A 22749-nucleotide genomic window follows, 5' to 3' on the forward strand; every position below is an offset into this window, starting at 1 on the left:
TAATAAATCCATGTAAAACGCATCAATACACTAAAACACCTTTCCTTTCTGTTGTTTACAAGTTTCTGTAGAGACACCAAAGCAGAAAAGTCATGTACAGGTTGAGGTTTGTTTAGAATATGGTGTTTTTGAGGAAGCAGCAAACACACTGATGCAGGCTGAGGACTGTACAGTTTCTCACTGTGACAGAAGGTGACTCTTGTGATGTCCAGTGTTAGAAAAAATTGATTTAAATGAAAAAATCTTTACTTTTGAGAAGTTACATCACCATATGTATGTTTGTGTTCACTTAGTAATTGGATCTTTGTTTAGGGAAAACATTGTGGTCATAATGAGAGACATTTTTAACTATTGTTCTATTGAAAGTGATCTGGTCTGGATATATTCTCACAATCTTTTTAGCACATAATTTGTATTTTTTAATAGCATTTAATAAAAGTGTTAAAATGGCAGAGATGTTACTGGAAAGTATCAACTTTATGTTTTTTTATATTTTTATTTCACCCCAAAATTCTCTCTAGGCACTTGTGCAAACATTGTTATCAACATTTCCATCATTTTAATCTCCCTGATTCCTCTTTTTTCAGTTAATCCTATTTAAAATGAAAACAAATAAAGAAAAAATAATCTTTGTTTTTCAGTTTCCTGTTTATTTTTTATTGTTATTTACAATAAAGGTAAGTTGAATTACATGCCACATGATTTTTTTTTATTTGATTATTTAATTTGTCTGATCATTGTGAGCAGGAAGTTGTTGAGGAGGAGCTTCTCTGTCAGGAGAGCAAAGATGAAGCTGCTTTTATGGTAGTTCCATGCGTGTGGATGGTCAGCTGTGTTTCATTACAACAAACTCAACAAGTGACACAACTTCTGGGTCAGGATGATCTGACAAATCAAATGAAAAATCTAAATAGTCCGTGGCCCGTAAATCAACTGCTCGTTATTTAATCTATAGCAATACATATCGAAAACTAACTTTGTTCCATTCACATGTAATCATTTCAAAGAGGAAAAAAACACAGAGCAAACTGTTATTTCATGTCCTGTTTTTTTCATAATTAAATATCAATTGAAGGAATTCTCCACAGTTTCTTCACTGAGTGCTCGTCTCTTTGAAGGATCAGCCTGATGGAGTCACTGTATCCATACTGAACTGAAGACATGTTCACCAGAAAACATTGATGAATTATCTATAGTTAATATAAAAGAATCCACTGGTTTTAATTCAAGAAGAGATGAAATGTTATTTACCATCAATGGAAACTCAGCTCTGGCTTTTGTAGCCAGCTCACAGGTGTCAGAGCGCCATGGACACGTAAAGGGTCAAATATGACCCCAAGAAAAAAAAAGTCAAAATTCAATAAGTGTTGACCACAAGTTTAATAATAACAATAATAATAAATATGATATTTTTAAGTTTTAAGTCATTGTTCTAATCTTATTGTTGTCCACCAAGGGCCAGTTATTGACACCAGTGATGTGTGGTGCTCAAAAGCTGCAGCTCTCAGAGCCGACGCTTCATCATGATTCAGAAGAGCTGAATCCCCTCCTGAGAGCTGGAGCCAAACTTCTTTCCTTTCATTGCTCAGCTCCTCAGTCACTCAGCTCTGCTCATGGCAGGACTTTATTTTGATTGATAGCATGGCAGAGATGCATGTGAGGATGTAGGATACTCCCAATGAGTGAGAGCATCTCTGCTATGGACCGCAGAGGAGACACTGTCAGGAGACTGGTCCCCACTCAGTGAGGAGCAGACACCAGTGGGGACCGGGCGTTGTGTTGCTAAAAACACACAAGGGACACATGGAGCAAAGCAGCATCTGAATTAGCTTTTTTCTTTGTGCAAAAACATTTTGATTAAAACATTTACAAAAAGAATCACTAAATATGTAAATAGTACTTTTTTCTAAATTATTTTTTCTTGTATTTCTTTATATGACTTCAAATATCTAATTTCATATTCTGTTATCATCATTCTATTTTTAGTTATTGCATTACTGCACTTTCTGTGAGCTGATGTGACAAATAAAATCTCCCAAGGGGGGTCAATAACGGATGTTCTATTCCAAAGAGGCAAAGAGACTTCTTTAAGAACACTAAAGCAGAAATCAGAACACAAGTGGTGTTTTCCAGGTTAGGTAAAAATATGAGGCTACTGGGAAGTGAATTGGGAGCCACTCGGGAGCTGAAGGGGTCGACAGTTCTGGGAGTCGAGCCAAGTCCAAGCTCTCTGAAAACAGTCAAACTCCCTATCCCGGATGTGGACAACAGTCCTGAAACCTTCTCGACATCGATCGAACTTGTCTGCGCAAACATTGAACAGTTAATGGATCAGATTGACGACGAGAACTCAGCTCTTTACAGGATGAGTGTGTGGCCCTGAAAAGGACCTTTGAGTTTTGAAGCAGTGTGGTGTCGATGGTTTAACCTCCGAATCCGTAAAGAGTGCGTCCCTGTCTCTTCAGAGCGTAAACCACGTCCATGGCGGTCACGGTCTTTCTCTTGGCGTGCTCGGTGTAGGTGACGGCGTCACGGATCACGTTCTCCAGGAAGACCTTGAGCACCCCGCGGGTCTCCTCGTAGATCAGACCGGAGATCCGCTTGACTCCGCCACGGCGAGCCAGACGGCGGATAGCGGGCTTGGTGATGCCCTGGATGTTATCACGGAGGACTTTACGGTGACGCTTAGCGCCTCCTTTACCGAGTCCTTTTCCTCCCTTTCTTTTTTTATTTTTTTTTTATTTTTATTTTTATTTTTATTTTTTTTTTTTATTGCTGAAAAGGTTCAGTTAAAACACCGTTTATATTTACCTGTACAGTACATTTTTTATACAACAATTGAATCATTTTAACAAACTCACAGGGAAAACCGTATGCTCTCAAAACAGACCATAAATATTCATGTGATAAATAATCAAAGGCTTTTTTCTGGTCTAACCCCAGCACATAAAAATCAGTTTTACTACCATAAATAATTTCTCTTAGACAGCTGAGGTTGTCCCACATTAGACGGCCTTTGATTGCACATGTTTGTTCTTGTTCTATTATAATATCTAAGACATCATTTAGTCTATTCATTATTATTTTAGCTAATATTTTATAATCACTGTTCATTATTGTAATTGGTCTGTAGTTATCTATATCACAATCATCACCTTTTTTATATAATAAAGACATAACACCATGATAAAAGGTATCACCCAGGAAACCATCCTTAAAACCAGAGTTAAAGACTGAAACTAAGAGGTTAATGACATCATCACCGACCAGTTTATAAAACTCAGGGGGCAGGCCGTCGGGACCCGGACATTTACCCAGATTTAACTGGTTAATTGCTGTGATGACTTCATCTTTCCTAACGTCACCTAACAGTGAGGAAAAGAAGGAGGGGTCATACGGTTTGATGACATCAACAAAGGAGCTGATGACGTCAGCGTCAGAAGCTAAACACCCGTACATAAGAGAGCAGCTTTCTACTACAGCACGTCTTTTCTCCTCTTCATCAAAACATAATCTACCTGTGAGATCTTTAACACATTTGATAAAGTTACTTTTCCTCCTCTTCTGACCGGCAGAGATAGAATAAGACACATTTCCTCTGTGGTCATTGCCGCTTACCTTCTGTATATTAAATAATAATTCGTTATTAATCTCATCAATCTGACTTTTCAGTTCATTCATTTCATTTTCTTCTATTTCACTTCTATGTTTATTACACTTTAATTCAACATACCTTTTCACTTTATCATTATACTCAATGTTTCTTATTCTATTTAATTCACGGCATTTAAATTTAAAGAAGTTCATCACCCTGTTTTTCAACAGCTCCCACAGTTCAACATCAGACTTTACAAACACTTTTAAATCTAAAACTTTTCTTATCTCGTCCTTTAATTCATTAACTAGTTCGACATTTTTTAAACAATTAATATTAAGTTTCCAAAATCCCTTCACATCTTTATCACAGCACATGACAGAAGCTTTCACTATGAGATGATCTGAGTGATTGTTGAGAAGAGTTTCATATTTCAATGCTTTCATCTGCGTAGATAAATAAATCCGGTCAATTCTAGTTTTTGTTTTCCCATCAAAACGGGTGAAGCTGATTTCTTGTGGTTTTAAGACTCTATAAATATCATTCAGAGAAGCATCATTACAAATATCAGACAACAATTTGCCTTCCCTTGACATGGTAAAAGGAGTGGAGGCAATTCTATCATTTTTCTCTGTAATAGTGTTGAAATCTCCACATAAGATAATAGTAAACCCAACATAAATGATTTCTCTTAGTTTTTTAAATAACTGCATCTTGCTTGCTCTGTCAGGCGAAGTGTAAACATTAATGATGCGGAATTTTTGATTCCTATAGAAGCAGTCGATCATTAAAAGTCTGCCAGGGATAATATCTCTACGTTTGGTTATATTGATATTATGATCTTTAAAGAAAATACCAACACCATCAGCACTACTTTCTCCTATGGATATTATACTGGTCCCTTTAGACCAACGACTACACACATCAACTACATCGGTGTTACTTTTAAGTCGGAGCTCTTGTAAGCACAGCACATCAAAGTCCGTGTTTAACAGATAGTTCAGCTTTTCATTCCGAAACTGAGAGGATTGTATTCCTCTCAGATTCCAAGAGCCGACATGGAAGAGACTCATAGAGAAGAAGAAACAAGGGGAAGTTATTTAGGACTTAACTTTTGATCAGATCGTTTCTCTCTCCCATGATCTGCAGCAGAGGCCGGGCGCTTCTTTCTTCTAACTGGGACAGGATCCGGGGGAGAGGACGAAGCTGAGCTGGAGGACGACGGGAGGCTCAACACCTCCAGTTCTCCCAGGGAGGTCAGAGGGGAGCTGGCCTGTGGTCCTCCATGGGCAGGAGAACAACAGGAAGTTTCGCTCTCGCTGGCGCTCTCGTAGTGCTCCGGGGATTCTCCGTCGCTGTCAGAAACCTCTTCACCGCTATCACTGATATCCTCAGCCTCACTGTCTCCATCTCCGATGTTAACGACCGCCACACCAGCTCCATCAGCTTCTCCTTCCTCGTGCCTGATGTTTTCTTCAGGGGGAGCTGGAGGAGGAGTGGGGACTCCGTGTGGCTCAGAAACCTCATCCTCCGCCAGCAGCTCAGTAGCTGGGAGCTCCTCTGCACCCCGCTGGCTGTCTTGCTGCTGGAGAGGGGGGACCTGGTCTGGAGGCTGATCTGGAACCTGCTCAGGGTCCAGATGAGGCTGCAGGTCTTCCGGGGGCTGGACGGACAGGGGAGGAGCAGCTTCTTCCTCAGGAGCAGGCTGGGGGGTTGGAGGAGGCTGGGGATTTGGAGGTGGAGGCTGTGAGGGGACAGGAGTCGTGTTTGGGACTCTTGAACTGTTGGCTCTCCGAGCTTTGTTTGCGTATGACAGGGGACAGGAAAAGAAAGTGTGTCCTCTCTGTCCACAGAGGGAACACTCGCTTTCTCCCCAGCAGGATTTGGCCTTGTGGCCCAGCTGACCACAGCGCCAACACTTCACAGTAGGACAGTCTTTGACTTGATGGTCTGAGGACTGGCAGATGAAACACTTGGCCACTTGGCCGCTGTAGATCACTCGGCCGTTGTAGGGACCCAGTGAAATGGAGTTGGGGATCTGCACAGGATGTCCACTACTGTCTTTGTGGAACTTCACTTTGTACTTCCTTACTCCGTACCAAATCCCATATTTATCAACGGGTTTGGAGGGGGGCTGAAGGATTTCACAATACCTTTTCAGGTAGATCTCTATGTCAGGGTCGGGGATTTTGCCAGTCCAGAATTTGACCACGATATGTGTGACATCCAACTCTAGAGCTGACTCTATCTCCCACTTCTTCCACAGAGGATCATTCCTTTTGGTGGAAACTATTTCCAGGAAACGCCGAAGAGGAGTCTCTTCACAGAAAATGAGCTCAAAGTCTCTTTTGTTCGGCAGAACGATGAAAGAATAAATATCTTGTGCACTGATCCATGTTGTTTTGAATAAAAGTTCTTCAGCGACATAGTCTCTGGTGGGAACTTCTCCATCACCAACATATTTCAGTCTCACCCATAAATTTCCAAATCTGGAAGCATAAGGAGCAGGACGTGAAGGTGCCATAGAAGAAAATAGTAGAAAGAGGAGAGAGGAATTAATGACATTAAACACTTTTTCCTCCCTTTCCTCTTCCACTCATGGCTGATGCAGCTTGTTTCGAGGTCGAATGGGTTTCAGTTTCACAAGTCACAGTGATTTAAATGTTAGCTGAGAACTTGAAAGAAGACAGGGTGCATGTTTTCTTCTTCCTTGATTTCGATGGCGGCTGAAAGCTCCTCCGCGGATCAGCGCCATCCACTGACCTCTCCTCAGAGGCAGAGATTAGGACTTCATATCTGGGACCAGAATGTTTCCGACCTAACCTGCAGTGGACTGATTTTATCAGTCAATCAAATTGAAGGACACTTAGGGTTCTGTTTGTCTGAGTTTGTTCAAACACAGAGAATGAAGAAAACGAACTGATTTGGTTCGTTTTCTCGAGTAGTAGGATGCTGAACAAACTATCAGCAGTTGTAAAAAAGCAGTAGATTTAATCCTTCATCCTGTATTTATTTATATATTTATTTATTTTTATTTTTTTATTTACTTACTTATTATTTATTATCCATTTTAAAGGCAAAGTTTGATGTCAACATATCCTATTCAAATTTTCTGAGCTTCTGTAGATTATCTAGATTTGTTTCCTCACAGCTGAGTTTCAGCTCTTCCAGGTAATTTTGGAGAACCTCTGGGTGATTCCTAAAGCTCCGTAGTTTCATCCTTGCTTTCTCTACCTACTACTTGGTCACTTCTCCAGAGATGCACGGAGAGAAGCAAAGAAATGAAGAGAGAGAAGGAGAGGATTTCGTTTTTATTTCTTACACAGTGTAGGGATTAATTTAAATGTGATTGATTTTGATGTTGATGCTGCACAGACCATTTGTTTATAATTTGTAAAGTGACAGTGGTGATAGAGTTCAACACAGTCACAGGAACAATCTTTGTTCCCCTACTTTGTCTTTGGTTCCCACAGACACTGACACCTGCTGGTCTTTGAAGGGCCATGGGGGAACCCTTCAACAGTGAGACAGTAAAACAGCCTTGGAGTGATCATACACGGTGCAGAAAGAGAACAGACATCACCCAGAGGTCAGACAGTGCCTTGACATAGAAATATGACCTGAACCTGCAAAATCAAACAATTACCACGAGTGATTTCTTGGTATGAGTCAAAACTGAGCAGAACCATGTTTGGAAGGTATAAAATATAAATAATAATGGATCTTTATCTGTGTTTTTAACCTGTTAAAGACTTTCACATGGAGAAAACCTGCTCTCTGTTTATTCTGTGTCCTGTTTAGAAACACACAGATCACTTTACTGGTCAAATGCAACATTGTTAGTTTATCAGTTGTTCATTCAGTTTTTAATGGAACCCAAAAAGGTTCATAATCAAATAAATAAAAACAACATATTTAAATAGAAACCATTTTGATAAATAACAGAAAAAATATGTAAAATGACCATAAAATTGTGAAATATGGCATTATTATTATAAAATAAGTTTTATTTTTCTGTAATATCAAATTACTATAATAAAATATTATATAATGATTTTTTAAAACAAGTTCATACTTAACTGAAATAAAGACTTTTATCTATTATCAAAGCTTTGATAAAAGAAAAGAAACATTTTCTACAAAGTTAAATTTTATTTCATGATGTCCTTTTCCACCATGGCCTTTTTATATCATAATTTTCATCATAATGTCTTGGTCTGTCAATCAAAGCACAGTAGAGCCAGTAATGTGATTGGCTGATCCTTTACACAGACATTGCAGCAGCAGCATGGATTCAAACCTGGAGACCTATCACTAATGCTGAGAAGACTGAAGAGCTGAAAACAGGAGGACATGACACGTTGGAGACAGAATGGCTGAAGGAGAGAAGTCAGTTTCAGAGTTTCTCCTCAAGCAGCTGAGAGCGGAGGTCTGCAGCTGGACCCCTCTTAAACTAAATGATCTTAAAGGATCAAACAGAGGTCCCACCCTCTAGCTTTGATTGACAGACCACGTCATTCTGATGAAAAATGACGTTATGAAACAAAAGGCCATTGTGGAAAAGAACATTATCTGCAGCTTTTTTGATTGCATTGATTTTTCTTTTAACATATTTTCTAGTTTTAGCTTCTTAAATGTGAGGGTTCCTCACTCTGGTTTATACAATTTTATAAGTAAACATTTTTGTTGTATAAAACAAAACAAAAAAAATCACGCCTTATAGCCATTTCATAGACAAATATATTTACTGAGACAACAGTGGAAAGTAACATCAAATGTGAAGTGAATGATACTTGCAGCCCTCATCTGTTTTTAGTGACTCGCTTTCTTAAATCTACCTGTACAATTTTTAGAATTGGGTACGACATCTAAGATGCTTAGATCCATAAAGTTATCTATTGAGGTTACTGTTTTGTTGAACTGTCGTATTTTTGAGGTGCTTGAAATCTCTTCTCTTCTATTCTGTTCAAACTATTTGAAATTTGGAAATTATTTTGAAATCAATTTTTTTAAAATAAAAAAACACTTCTTTTTAACCAACAAGAGCCTTAAAATATGAGGATTTAGGTACTCATACTGGTGTTTATCTTTCACAGATGAAAATCCCTTGTTAACTTCTGAGAGTGTCACACATTAAAAACGAAAAGAGGCAGAGTGGTTGTTGGTATGTTCTTTTTTATTTAATATTGTATTATTATTATTATTATTATTATTATTATTATTATTATTATTATATTAATTATTTTGTATATTTTTAATTCTCTCATTTTGTTTTTCCTCTATATTCACATCAGATTTATTATATAGAATTTATTCTATGTCAACTGCTTTTCTTTTTATCGTCCTACTCTTTGCTGCTTTTAAGAAACATCTGGTTTAAGGTCATCTAATTCTACCAAATTATTTATTCAAATTTTATTATATTATTTCATTTATTAACCTTCCCATTCTTACAGTATTTTTTTTATCTAATTTCTTATGAATTTAATTATAATTTTAGTTTAAACTCCTTGTTTACTCATGTGTAATGATAGCTGTTCCTCAGTCTTTTAATTCTGTTTATTCTCAATTTTCTTTTTTCTAAGTGTGTGTCGAGTCAAACTTAAAGTTTAGTAAAAGGTTAAAAACGGCTTAGGAAAAACAGCCTTTAAATCTGGACTAATCTGAGGAAGAAAAGAATTAAAGAGAGAGTAGGTTATTTATGCGTTTCATTTCGTTAAGTTTCGATCAAATAAAAATACTCACGTGCAGTTCTGAAGATTAACAAATAAATGAGAACTTTACACATGAATGGTCACCAAATGCTGCTTACCAGGGGAAAAGGGAATATTGTAGATGATAAATCGTTAAATAATCATCACATTTGACCGCTTAAATGCGCACATCTCCTTCCGGTTTGACTTTCAAATTACGCTCCTGAAGTAGCAGGTGAGGGACGCGCGTCTGCTGCTGTGCTCCCTGAGAAATTCAGAACTAAAGGGAAAAAGTGGAGCTGGCAAAACCCAAAGAGGCAGCCGGTGAGAATCCTAACTCTTCAACCAATCGTAGTTTGGTAAAATCCTGACGATGCTTGCAGGGGTGCGCGCAGGGCCTGCGCTCTGCACGTGCCTGCGTCCCTTTGTTCTCTGTTCTCGTTGTTTGTCTCCTTAACAATGAACTACGTGATAAAATACTAACATTTTTGAAAAGAATCATAAATGAGTACAAATTTCATCTTGTTGAAATTATTTCTTTAGTTAAGGCAAAGAAAAACCTAATTTAGTTTCTAACTCAGGATTTCTAAAGATTAAAAGAAATAGTTTCTGTTATTCATAAGTAAAACACAAGTTTAAGCTCTGATTAAACTTTATTTATTTAAATATATTAGTTTGATAGGAATGTTGACAAGCTCTACTAGAGCCTGATAATGAGCACTTCATTTGAATCAGGTGTGCTGGAGTGGGGTAACATCAAAAACATGCAGGGTAGGGGTCCTCCAGGACCAGGGTTGGGTAACACTGGTATACACCTCTTCAGGGTCCTGGGCCCTGAGCTGTCCAAAAGGCTTGCTGTTAACATTGTGTCAATTTTCATCTCACTCTGTTTGGGAATTCTCTCTAGTGTCCAATAAACTGAATTTGGTGCACAGTTTGACTGGAATCTAACCGCATCCTCAGTATTTTAGTTTGTTCCCTCTGACAAATCTTTCCAAAGATGTTGATTCATTGTCTTTGACAATGCAGACAATTCCTCCACAGAAGAGCCACAATAAACATGTTTTAAGGCCTGGACTGTTTGGTCCACTTGAAACGGACCAGGGTTCGTTTCCTACGCTGGTGCAGATTTTTCATGCAGGTGTGAAAAGACACATACGAACCCTTGTGTGGACCAAACAACCGGACCGAGACTCTTTTGTTGAGGTGGTCTCGGTCCGCTTCCAAATGAACTCTGGTGTGGTTCGTGGTTCTCCGGTGCAGGTCAGAATACAAACCAAGGTCCATCCGAACTAACTACAGGATACATGTGCCTTTTGGGCCTATAAAGCCACCGTAACCTAACCGTCTTTAGTTCATACCTGATCCTACGTCTTCTGTTTAGCCCTGCTGCTAGTGGGTCAGGACACACAGAGCATAGCGGCTCCATTCGTCTTCGCTGTTCCAAAATTGTAAACGGTGTTGTTAAGCCTGCTTTGAAGGAGCTGCTCTTGAAACTGAAAATGATTTTGCAGCTCTAATAAGAGCACAAACACACATGTTTACCTCCATTTCTGGGTCTGTATTCTGTGTGCCGTCTTTGTCAGTGCTGTCTAATGAGAGCACTGATCGTCACACACGTGGATGTGCTTACAGAATATAGTCCATAGTGCAAAAACTACAATCTGAATACGAACCGCACCAAACAAAAAAATAAAATAAAGTCTGCTTTTGGTCCGGACCAAACAAGTGGACCAAAGGACTTTTCTGGTCTGAATACAGCCTGAATTGTCTTGTAAAGTATCTGTGGGCAACAGGAAGTGACTGAGAGCAGCTTGTCTACTGGCACACATCCATTTCATCCACAGTCCACAGGAATTAAAGTTAGTGAAGATTCATATATAAAAAGTTAATGTAGAACCCTATCACACAGACCAGCCTTTAGAAAAAAAAGTAAATGTTGTAAAAATGAGTCAAAAAAGACAAACTGCTGCAATGACCTCTAAATTCCCAGTGACAAAACACCCAGAATAAACAAACAGATCCACCAGGGTAAAAAATAGAACATCTTGTGCGGTTAGTATTATGCCATACTGTAATTTTACAATAAAAGTACAACTGTACTTTGATGCAATATTTTTAAGGGACAAAACATTATGCATATTCTGCTTATTTATTGACCTAAAATTCTCCAATTCCCATAAAACACACCTAAAATGATTTATTATTACATTATGAGTCCACAGTAAAACGTAAAAAGGGAGAAAAGAATAAATAAAAGCTATTAAAAAAAAAAAAAAAAACAGTCCAACCAGAAATGGACCCAGTAAAACTTCAATGAAAAGGTCCTCAATGAAATAGTACAGAACTTTTTCTCATGGTATTCTTCCTTTGTATTTTTCAAAAAGCTGAGGAGGAAACTGGAGTTAGAGGGCCACCTTGTGTTGAAGTGCAAGATCCATTTGTCTCCAAGTATAGCAGAAAAGGTGGTCCTCAGTCCCAACGTGAATTGTCTGTCCTCACTTAGATGCCTGTGCAGGTGTGTGTGTGTGTGTGTGTGTGTGTGTGTGTGTGTGTGTGTGTGTGTGTGTGTGTGTGTGTGTGTGTGTGTGTGTGTGTGTGTGAGTGTGTTTGTGTGTGTGTGTGTGTGTTTAATTGTGACCTGCCAAGGGACTGCAGATGTAAACTAGCTTTAAGCTAACTCCGGTACAATGCATCTAACGGTGACATTTATGTTGAACATTGTGGTCCCCTTAAATTGAATTCACTTAATTGTGGTGAGAAGGAGGCAGAGGTACAATGAAGGAGAGGAAGGAGAGAGAATCTCCTGTGCTTGTATCAACATGTCTGGACTGACAGAAATAAAAATGATGGGGATGTATCGTGTGTCCAACAACGCCATTTTTGAGCTTTACATTTTGTAAATGTGGGTTTGTGTTTTCTGCGGTTGCACTGGTCTCCACCTGTGCATAATGAACACCCGTCTTTTATGCTCTCCGGAGAGCTGGACCACTGCCACTGAATGACCTCCCAACTGTTGCCAGGGCATTGACGGTCATTGTCCCAGACACAGCACTGACCAGCTGCTTTGTGTGCACAACGATGGCCTGAGTGTCACAGCGAGCCACATTGGACACAGCTCTCACCTCCTGTGCAGTAGCCTGTGACCCATCCATCTGTGTTCTCCAACTCCATGGTGACAGCAGGCAGTACGCGCTAAATCCTCATTTGAAGGTTGGGTCAGCAGGATTTTCTTTAAAATAATAAAATAAAATGTAAACTTTTACAGGAATAATCCTGCTCAATTGTCTTCTTTGGGTCTCTATACATGTATGTCAGTGTCTATGTCTGTCTCAACCCGTCCTCTGCCTGGATGTCGATGTTTTGGTTGTATGGGGACCTTCCTGGATGGAGAGTAAATGTGGTTTCCTCAGCCAATCCAGTGTAGAGGTAAGATCTTAAGCCCGAGCCCAAAATGTCAATTATTAACTTTGGGTTGTGTCGGGTCGGGTCGGGCTTCTCTCTCTCTAATTTATTTTTAATAAATTTACATTTATATATACTGTCTTGTATACTAAAACAATGTATGGATATTAAACTAAAGGAATACTTGGTATAGAATAAATAATTGGGATAAAACAGAGAAGGCGCTGTATGGTACTTGCTATGTAACTACTACACAGGAGCCGCAGACGGCGCAGACTACCTCCTCCTCCTGTCCCTGTACCTTCCCGACCGTACACACTCATAGTCAAAAGCATACTAGAAAGCTTTGGGGCTCTGCTTTTCCAACCAGAGGCAGTGGCACCTGTTTCACGAGCCATTGCAGACTGAAGTCTGAAATAACCAAATACACGGCTCGGGACATGTGCGCACTTTACGCAGCGCTCAATGCCCGATGTTCAAGAGGACGAGACCCGAGACTGAAAACCCGCACAATACGCACTTAACACCGAGCTGACCGCCCTGGACCACCTACCTCAGCAGGTTTGACTTCTGCAAACAGCAGCTGGTCCAGAAACATGTATGAATGGATTTATCTGTGCGCGCCGTCTCCAGCGGAGGATTTATAAAGTGTCTTTGTTTCCGCCTCTGGTAACGAAGACTATAGTGAACCTGCTGCGCTCTGGAGGCTTTACCCCGTGTATCTCAGATGCCCTTCCTTGTGATCTAGTGAAGCCCAGAGACCTGCTCCTGCTGCTGTTCCTCTCCTCGTCAGAGAGGCGCGTCCATGTCACACACAGAAATATCTTTAACAAACTTTTCCAGCGTTTTTTCACAGTGTAAATGTATTTGTAAGTAGCATAAAAATATGTTGATTATTTTAACATTAAGAAAACTTGCCACATAAAATTTTGGGTTTATTTCGGGCTCGGGCCTGCAAATCAAGTTAATTGATCGGGCTCGGGCCGGGTCGGGCTTTGATACTGCGGGCCTGGGTTGGGTCGGGCTGGATTTTTAAGGCCCGATCTTACCTCTAGCACGCACACATGAAACGGGCGTGGTTAGTGGCCCCAGAGCATTTTCCACAAGGGAGAAGAGAGCAGCGTACTTTAAGGCGGAGGAGCAGCAAATAATCCTGCAAAAATACGAGGAGTATCACAGTATTATCCAGGCCAGGAGCAACACGACTGCGGCCGCGAGAAGCCGGAGGGATTGCTGAAAAAAATCAGCGACTCTGTGAATGCGTTAATTTCCAAAATGCTGATATTAATGGACCTATCTCATCATGTGACGACACGGGCAGTCAGGTCCTTATTCATTCATGTTGTCAGTCAGTGTGTGTGTGATCAGCATTATAATCGACCTCATAATTAGAAAGAGTCCACTTTCCTACAAATCCCAAGGAAAAGGCTCATTATAGGCAGTTTGTATGGCAGATTCAATAGCAGTGGGGAGCAAATACAAAATAAATATTGAAGCATCCTTCAAAGTGGTCAGTATGAAAGATTCCATTTGCACACATTTCTACTTTTCCCTGACAGTGTCTCAGTTATGATGATCAGTAAGATATTGTTTGTTCACAGCCCATAAGAAGAAATGTTGGTCCAAAAAGACATCAAGTTATCTCTCTAAGAGCTAATCCAGCTTCGTAGTACAGGCCCCAGCCCTTTGATGCATAACAACTTGCAAGTGATCCATGTAAACCAGTCTGTGTTATTTTTTATGTCACCACAATATCAAAAGGTCTTAACTAAACCCACTAAGAGATGCAATTTGCTGTTTGCTAACATGAAAAAATTATTTATTTAGTTCACGAGTGTGTCATTTGATTAATAAATTGTTCTATTCATGTCCAGTCAACTATATTACCTGTCAACCATGAAATCTACTGTCGACTATGTTTGTTAAAATAATAGTTTGTTGCCAAATCTCTAAGTAAAAATTTAAGGAACCTAACAGATGTGAAATATGTAGCTCACTATGATCTAATCAGATGTTACCATGAATTTCAGGAGGTTTTTGAAAAAACATTCAGACTCTTAACTTCATTCTGAAACATGAGGGGTTCCAGTGTAAAAAAAAAAAAAAATTCTTTATAAAGTGGGGATTGTAATTTTAAATGTAGGTTAGTAGACACACATGTTCTTCCAAGAATAAGGATTTGTCCAGTTCCATTTATCCAAAGATAAACTTAACATTTTTTTTGTACCACAGTTAACAAATAAGTCAACATCTCTGTTTATTAAATAAATCACTGAAATAGGTTTTACCTGAGCTTGTCAATCCCTGAAAACACAATATTTTAGGAAAAAAAATTAAGGATAACTCCCCTTGTTTTTTCCCAGAATTCTTCAAACTCAGAAATTCTCTCAGTGGTACACTAACCCTGCTACAGATTTGATTTATAAGGAGATCATCTTTCTATCTGAGAGTCAGGACAGAATGACACAAAGACACACCTCAGACTTCTGCTCAATGGCTCTTTTATTATCAGACAGAAGAGGACTCATCAGGCCTTCACACCTGGAGGCCTTCACACCTGGAGGCCTTCACACCTGGAGGCCTTCACACCTGGAGGCCTTCACACCTGGAGGCCTACTGCACAGGGCGGATCTTCATGCTGATGCTCTTCAGGGAGTAGTTGATGCCTTTCCAGTCATGCCACGCCACCCCAACACCCTTCAGCGTACCATCAGTGCCCCAACGATAAACCCCGTTTGGATTTGCAGAGTAGCAACTATTGTACCAGAACGCTCCCAAATATAATTTGGCACAGTTGGTATTTGTTGCAGCGTCTTGGTCTTTGTCAAAGGTGGTAAATTTCTGTCCATTGTGAACTCCCATGGAGTCTCCTGTAGAGACGGTGAACAGTGATGTCAGAGCATTAAAAGTTTAGACCCAGACAGCTGAGGGGACCAGCAGAGGCATCATAAGGTCACACGTCATCTTATTGGTCAGTACCATGATATCAAACAAACAAAAAATAACCTCTGTGACAGACTCACCTGCCCCTCCATTAGTGAACCCAGAAACCTTCAGTCTGTATCCGTTGGCCTCTGAGTCGATGGAGAAGGAGGAGTAGCGAGCGTACACTTTCTTCCCATCAAAGTCCTCCATGTTCACCAGCAGCTCGTACTTCTTTCGATGAGTCATGTAGAAGAGATTCTCAAGACCTGAGAGTAACCACACAGAGAGACAGGTCCTCTTACTGTCAGCAGTCTGACATACTCAAACATCTGCACCCAAACCCTTTGATGAGGAGACCTAAGGAGCTCAACCAGGAGAGAAACTTTAATCAGAGAGCCAACATGAGCTGATCCAGCTCTAACGCTGAGCTTTATCAAGAAGGAAAGTTCTAACAGAGTCCACAGAGCCCTGGCACATCACTCACCCAGCCAGTACTCCCCAGCAGCAGTCCCAAAACCTCTCTTGTAGTGGTCCCAGGGTCTGTAGAAGTTCACCGAGCCATCCATCCTCCTCTGGAAGACCTGGAGGATCAGAGAGAGGACTGGTCAGCTGACAAACCAGATCTGGCATCACTTATGGCTTAAAACACTCACCGTCCAGCGTCCTCCCAGGGAGACCATGTCACAGAACACCTACACACACACACACACACACACACACACACACACACACACACACACACACACACACACTGATTAAGAGACTTGATCTGTTCAGAAACCCTGAACACATGACTCTGTGGTGCAGTCTGCTGCTGGACTAAACTCTGAATGTTTTATCAGGGATGATGTCATCCTCGCTAACACCTTCATCATCTCCAGGTGAACCAGAGACAGAGACCTACCTGGACCTCAGACGTGGCTCCTATAGGATAGATGGTGTACACTCCACTGGGCCGAGTGTTGTCATTGTTGTAGATGTCACTGCAGTCGACTGGCAGGAGGGGCTGGGCGCTGATCAGCTGAGGAGCCAGCAGGATGAAGACTGACAGCAGCTGGAACACAGGTACAGGCTCTGAGTCATTCAGCAGGTAAACCTACTGACCACCTGAGCTCTGGGGTGGGGGTGGGGGGTGGGGCTAATCCCCCTCACAAACAGGTTCAACTGATTTACTGTACGACACTTTGTCATGCACAGTTATCAAACTGAATTCCTGAAGGAGAGAAGAACTGAGTTACGTACCTTCATGGTCATGATCCTGAGGTCAGACGAGCTGAAGAAAATGTGTTGGAAATTTCTCTTGTGGTAAAGCAATCGAATCAGAGTGTAGCACAGTCTGCAGAGAAGCTCAACAAGGGCCAGTCCCTCGCCTGCTTATATACAGTAAGACAAACAAGAGGACGTCACGAAGTCCAATTAAAGGTCAAGAGAAAAAAAAAAAAAAAAAATTTCACAAGTACATGTCGATTTAATGCTGAGTTAAACACTTCCCTTTACCAAACCAGTGTCGTGAGGCAAAGTTCTGCCAGCCACTTCCTCTGTGGCTGAAATTTTTATTTCACAACCCCTGTTAGTTCATCCAAGACTGGTTTCAAACATCAGAGTCTGGGTCAGGCATGTGGATCGGGGTCAGAAAAGGGGTCGCCACAGGGAATTCAGAAACTGTGGTCATGAGAGTAGCTGGATGGACTCAAAGTGAAATCACTGAGCAGACACAAGGAATTACACCGGAGGTAAACAAATAAAAGGAGGATGAACAGGAGCAAGAGTAGGACACGGTGTCAAGTGCCTGAAGTAAACCAAGAGTAAAGGTTAAACCCTTTCACAGTAACTTGTCTGGGCATAAGTTCATCATGAATTATGGTCATGTTTCTGAAACAGTTTAATGTTACCACAGGTTGTGCCAACTGATGAGCACACATCATCGCTGGCGGTTGTGAGCTGATCAAGGTCCACTCTGTTTTGGAGGACCAGAGTGCAGATAGCGACTACCTCAAGAGCATCAGTGGTAGAAACCTGAGTATTAACAAATCTCAGCAGTGCATATCTTGTTACCTCTACTTCCTCCCCCACCATACCTTTCCCAACTCAGGGACGCAGGGACGGTACATATTTTTACCACTACCCCAAAAGCCATGTTTCCAAGGGATACTACACCCCCCTGTCCACCGAGCAGTCGGGTTTGGATTAGTACAGTTTGGTACGAGTTGGATCCCATTTGTATTTCCACAGCTAATCATGCCCCCTCTTGATTGGTGGCATGAAAGCTGGATGTCAATAGCTGTGTCAGTTACATAACGGTGTAACGCACTGGCAGCAACACAGCGTATCCCACTAATAAATCCAACAAAGTAGAAAAACATGACACAGTAAATGAAGAGGAATGATGGAAGACATCCAGTAAATCATCTTTTTTATGATTAGCATTTGACTCTTTGTTACAAAGACCAATCAAGCTTTCTTTTAGAGAAGGCTATGTGCTGCCAGGAGGAATACAGCAGCCCTCATTTGTACTGCAAGTGACAATTCTTTCGACCAATCAACAGACTGCAGTGTTTGTAGCCCCACCTTTTGGAGTCAGGTTGGTATGTCTGGCAACCCAACAGAAAGGTACCAAAAAGTGGGACAGTGCTGGTCGGTAATCTGGGGACCTATCCCAGTTTTAGCCAATGGAAACGCCACAAAATGCATGCACTTCTGAGATGAACTGAGACAAACCAAACTGAACTGCTTGGTGGAAACAGGACTTAAGATAGAATAGAATAGAATAGAATAGAATAGAATAGAATAGAATAGAATAGAATAGAAATAGAATAGAATAGAAAATACTTTATTTACTCCCGAGGGGAAATTCAGGAGTCACCGCAGCATTTAAGAAAACAAAAGTAAGAAAGAGTATAGGAAGTGCAAAAAAAGTCCATAAAAAATTAGATGACGACATCCCGTCCACCACTCGTCCACCACTCTCCAGCCCAGCCAGTCTCCACCTCCACAGGGTCCAGGACTGAGCCTCCCCAGCAGTCTGTTCAGTCTCTGTCGCCTGGATCCTGTCTGCCCACAGCAGGCGAAGCTCCTCCAATGTGGCGCCGGCGTCCCATGGCAGCTCCGTCAGCCACGTCCGTGAACAGCACGATGCCACTGGGTTAGCACAGCTAGCTCGTCCATCCCCCGGGGCTAGATCCCACGTTCCCAACAACGATGGATGGAAGGACAGGTCCACGTTGTCACCTCCCAGCTTACATCCGAGAACCAGCACGTCGTCCTCACCTCCTCCTCCTCAGCTCGAGGGAAATCATCAAGCCCTACGCTAGTTAGCATTGACATGCTACAGGCTGCTAACAGCTAATTTTGCATGAAAACAATGCAGCCATGGTTACATGTAGGATCTCCGGACAAACACAGGAGAAAAGTAGTAAAAAATATCGCTGAAGCCACAAAAAGTTTGGTGTCCGTGACCGACAATGAACCATACAAAGTAATGATCCACTCCAAATACAAAGATTATGAAAAAGAGACAAAAAAATTACAAGAAACGGACAAAGACAAGAGAGCTGCTGCAACAGGCAGCTACTTGGGTAGCGCCTAGCAACGGAATGAGAATTAACAACAGAATTAAGATGGGGAGTGAGTGAACATTTAAAGCAGTGGGGATGTTCAGACTCAGGGAAGAAAATAAAGGTGGGTTCATCTAGGAACACAAGTGCACATAAACCAGACCAACTGGGGGGCAGGGACACACAGGAAGGTGGAGGTTCAACAGACCGCAGATTGGTCAAAAGAATGGTCAGTTTCTGTGTGACAGCTGCTGTATTTCTCCTGGCAGCACACAGCTTTCTCTGAAACACAGCTTGATTGGTCTTTGTATCAAAGAGCCACATGACAATCACAAAGAAGACAAATTCCTGGATGTCTTCCACTGTGCTCTTTGTTGACTGTGTCATGTTTTTCTTCTTCGTTGGATTTATTAGCAAGGTATAATGTGCACTGTGTCGTGCTGCTATGGCAGCATTACACATCATGTAACCGATGTGATTATTGGCATCCAAGCAGGCTGGGGTAGGGGGGGGTGGGGGTGGGGGGCACTTACTGATCCAACCTATTTGGTTCATAAACAAGTCGCCTCAGGTTTTTTTGCCCTTTATTAGTGTTACATGACTTGTCCTGCAGATCGACCAAAGCAGCTCCTTTGTTCATGTATGGACAGTATGATCACACTTCTTAAAATAAGAAGGATGTGAAGCCCACCAGTAAAGACCCATTCACCACCATACACATAAGAAAAATTATGTGTGGGGGAACAACTACTGGGGTTGGTAGCTTCAGCTAAGGCCAGGCCAGGAAGTCGTGCATCATGAGCAATCTTTGGAGGTATTAAACCCAACTGATGGGCTCTGTCTCAGAATGAGCAGATGTGAGTAGTTGGCAGCAGACATTCTCACGCCAACGCCAGAGTGAGTGGATAGGGCCATTACAAGTGAGTCACCAGGGAGGCACAGGAGACAGGTATGTGAGGACAAGCAGAGCAATATGACATAATATTAATTTCCTCACAGGATGCTGCACAACACTGCCAAAGGTTTGTCTGTGCCACATGGAGGGGTGTGTCTGGCTGTTGTAGCCAAAGGTGTGTGGTGTTCAGTATCCTTCTCCATTCTGGGTCAACAGAGGGGGAGTTTGGGTCGGTCAGAGTTGGATGAAGGAATCATTAGAACCTAGAGACAACTATTGCTTGCAACATGAGAGCACAGATGAATCAACTGAGGACATTACTTGGACGTCCCACTGGGAGCCATGGGAGTGGATTTTTCATGATGATGGGTTGGAGGTCGTGCTTAACTTTGGCAGACCTGAGCAGAAGAAGTGGTTGTCCTGAAGTTTTACTGGTCATGAGGTGTGGCATTTGGAGTCAGACTATGTGCAAAAGTGTCATTGCAGAGTTCAGGGTATTTTTGTACTAACAGGAGAAACAAGGGGGTCAGTGGGAGTTGGAACCCTCTTGATGTGTGGATCCAGGTTGCCCTGTCAGCAGCCTTCACAGCTATGTGATAATGTGTGTCAAAAGCATATTCTGATATAGACCCTGCTACCTTGCTTCCAGTGTGTTCTTCTTGAATCTTTTATCACAAGTGATCTCTGGGCTGGAATAGAAATAGAATAGAATAGAAAATACTTTATTTATCCCCGAGGGGAAATTCAGGAGTCACCGCAGCATTTAAGAAAACAAAAGTAAGAAAGGGTATAGAAAGTGCAAAAAAAAGTCCATAAAAAATTAGATGACGACATCCCGTCCACCACTCGTCCACCACTCTCCAGCCCAGCCAGTCTCCACCTCCACAGGGTCCAGGACTGAGCCTCCCCAGCAGTCTGTTCAGTCTCTGTCTCCTGGATCCTGTCTGCTCACAGCAGGCGAAGCTCCTCCAATGTGGCGCCGGCGTCCCATGTCAGCTCCGTCAGCCACGTCTGTGAACAGCACGATGCCACTGGGTTAGCACAGCTAGCTCGTCCATCCCCCGGGGCTAGATCCCACATTCCCAACAACGATGGATGGAAGGACAGGTCCACGTTGTCACCTCCCAGCTCACATCCGAGAACCAGCACGTCGTCCTCACCTCCTCCTCCTCAGCTCGAGGGAAATCATCAAGCCCTACACTAGTTAGCATTGACATGCTACAGGCTGCTAACAGCTAATTTTGCATGTAAACAATGCAGCCATGGTTACATGTAGGATCTCCAGACAAACACAGGAGAAAAGTAGTAAAAAATATCGCCGAAGCCACAAAAAGTTTGGTGTCCGTGACCGACAATGAACCATACAAAGTAATGATCCACTCCAAATACAAAGATTATGAAAAAGAGACAAAAAAATTACAAGAAACGGACAAAGACAAGAGAGCTGCTGCAACAGGCAGCTACTTGGGTAGCGCCTAGCAACGGAATGAGAATTAACAACAGAATTAAGATGGGGAGTGAGTGAACATTTAAAGCAGTGGGGATGTTCAGACTCAGGGAAGAAAATAAAGGTGGGTTCATCTAGGAACACAAGTGCACATAAACCAGACCAACTGGGGGGCAGGGACACACAGGAAGGTGGAGGTTCAACAGACCGCAGATTGGTCAAAAGAATGGTCAGTTTCTGTGTGACAGCTGCTGTATTTCTCCTGGCAGCACACAGCTTTCTCTGAAACACAGCTTGATTGGTCTTTGTATCAAAGAGCCACATGACAATCACAAAGAAGACAAATTCCTGGATGTCTTCCACTGTGCTCTTTGTTGACTGTGTCATGTTTTTCTTCTTCGTTGGATTTATTAGCAAGGTATAATGTGCACTGTGTCGTGCTGCTATGGCAGCATTACACATCATGTAACCGATGTGATTATTGGCATCCAAGCAGGCTGGGGTAGGGGGGGTGGGGGTGGGGGGCACTTACTGATCCAACCTATTTGGTTCATAAACAAGTCGCCTCAGGTTTTTTTGCCCTTTATTAGTGTTACATGACTTGTCCTGCAGATCGACCAAAGCAGCTCCTTTGTTCATGTATGGACAGTATGATCACACTTCTTAAAATAAGAAGGATGTGAAGCCCACCAGTAAAGACCCATTCACCACCATACACATAAGAAAAATTATGTGTGGGGGAACAACTACTGGGGTTGGTAGCTTCAGCTAAGGCCAGGCCAGGAAGTCGTGCATCATGAGCAATCTTTGGAGGTATTAAACCCAACTGATGGGCTCTGTCTCAGAATGAGCAGATGTGAGTAGTTGGCAGCAGACATTCTCACGCCAACGCCAGAGTGAGTGGATAGGGCCATTACAAGTGAGTCACCAGGGAGGCACAGGAGACAGGTATGTGAGGACAAGCAGAGCAATATGACATAATATTAATTTCCTCACAGGATGCTGCACAACACTGCCAAAGGTTTGTCTGTGCCACATGGAGGGGTGTGTCTGGCTGTTGTAGCCAAAGGTGTGTGGTGTTCAGTATCCTTCTCCATTCTGGGTCAACAGAGGGGGAGTTTGGGTCGGTCAGAGTTGGATGAAGGAATCATTAGAACCTAGAGACAACTATTGCTTGCAACATGAGAGCACAGATGAATCAACTGAGGACATTACTTGGACGTCCCACTGGGAGC

At 41.9% G+C, this 22749-nt stretch overlaps 2 protein-coding genes across 2 annotated transcripts in view; both read right to left on the reverse strand.

The window, feature by feature from the left end:
• LOC141810945 (NLR family CARD domain-containing protein 3-like) overlaps window positions 1-22749 on the reverse strand; it is a 482659-nt gene that overhangs the window by 17428 nt on the left and 442482 nt on the right. The gene's annotated exons all lie outside the window — the stretch shown is intronic.
• On the reverse strand, window positions 15194-16988 carry LOC141805873 (microfibril-associated glycoprotein 4-like). Its single transcript, XM_074691093.1, has 6 exons — window positions 16861-16988; window positions 16523-16672; window positions 16272-16310; window positions 16103-16199; window positions 15717-15884; window positions 15194-15563 (listed from the first exon to the last, which is right to left on the reverse strand). Exons 1-6 carry the CDS (start codon window positions 16870-16872, stop codon window positions 15307-15309), a joined length of 723 nt encoding a protein of 240 aa, XP_074547194.1. The 5' UTR covers window positions 16873-16988; the 3' UTR covers window positions 15194-15306.

The sequence above is a fragment of the Halichoeres trimaculatus genome, unplaced genomic scaffold (assembly GCF_033239565.1).
Source record: "Halichoeres trimaculatus isolate MK-OKI-2021-1 unplaced genomic scaffold, fHalTri1.1 fHalTri1_scaffold_2, whole genome shotgun sequence".
Classification (NCBI taxonomy): domain Eukaryota; kingdom Metazoa; phylum Chordata; class Actinopteri; order Labriformes; family Labridae; genus Halichoeres; species Halichoeres trimaculatus.

Bases quoted from the DNA above. Each gene is read 5' to 3' on its own strand.
- LOC141805873 (XM_074691093.1), bottom strand. The intron at 16,311-16,522 runs GTAGGTCTCTGT...GTGTGTGTGTAG, and splicing joins GAGCCACGTCTGAGGTCCAG to GTGTTCTGTGACATGGTCTC. The intron at 15,564-15,716 runs GTGAGTCTGTCA...CCGTCTCTACAG, and splicing joins GTTCACTAATGGAGGGGCAG to GAGACTCCATGGGAGTTCAC.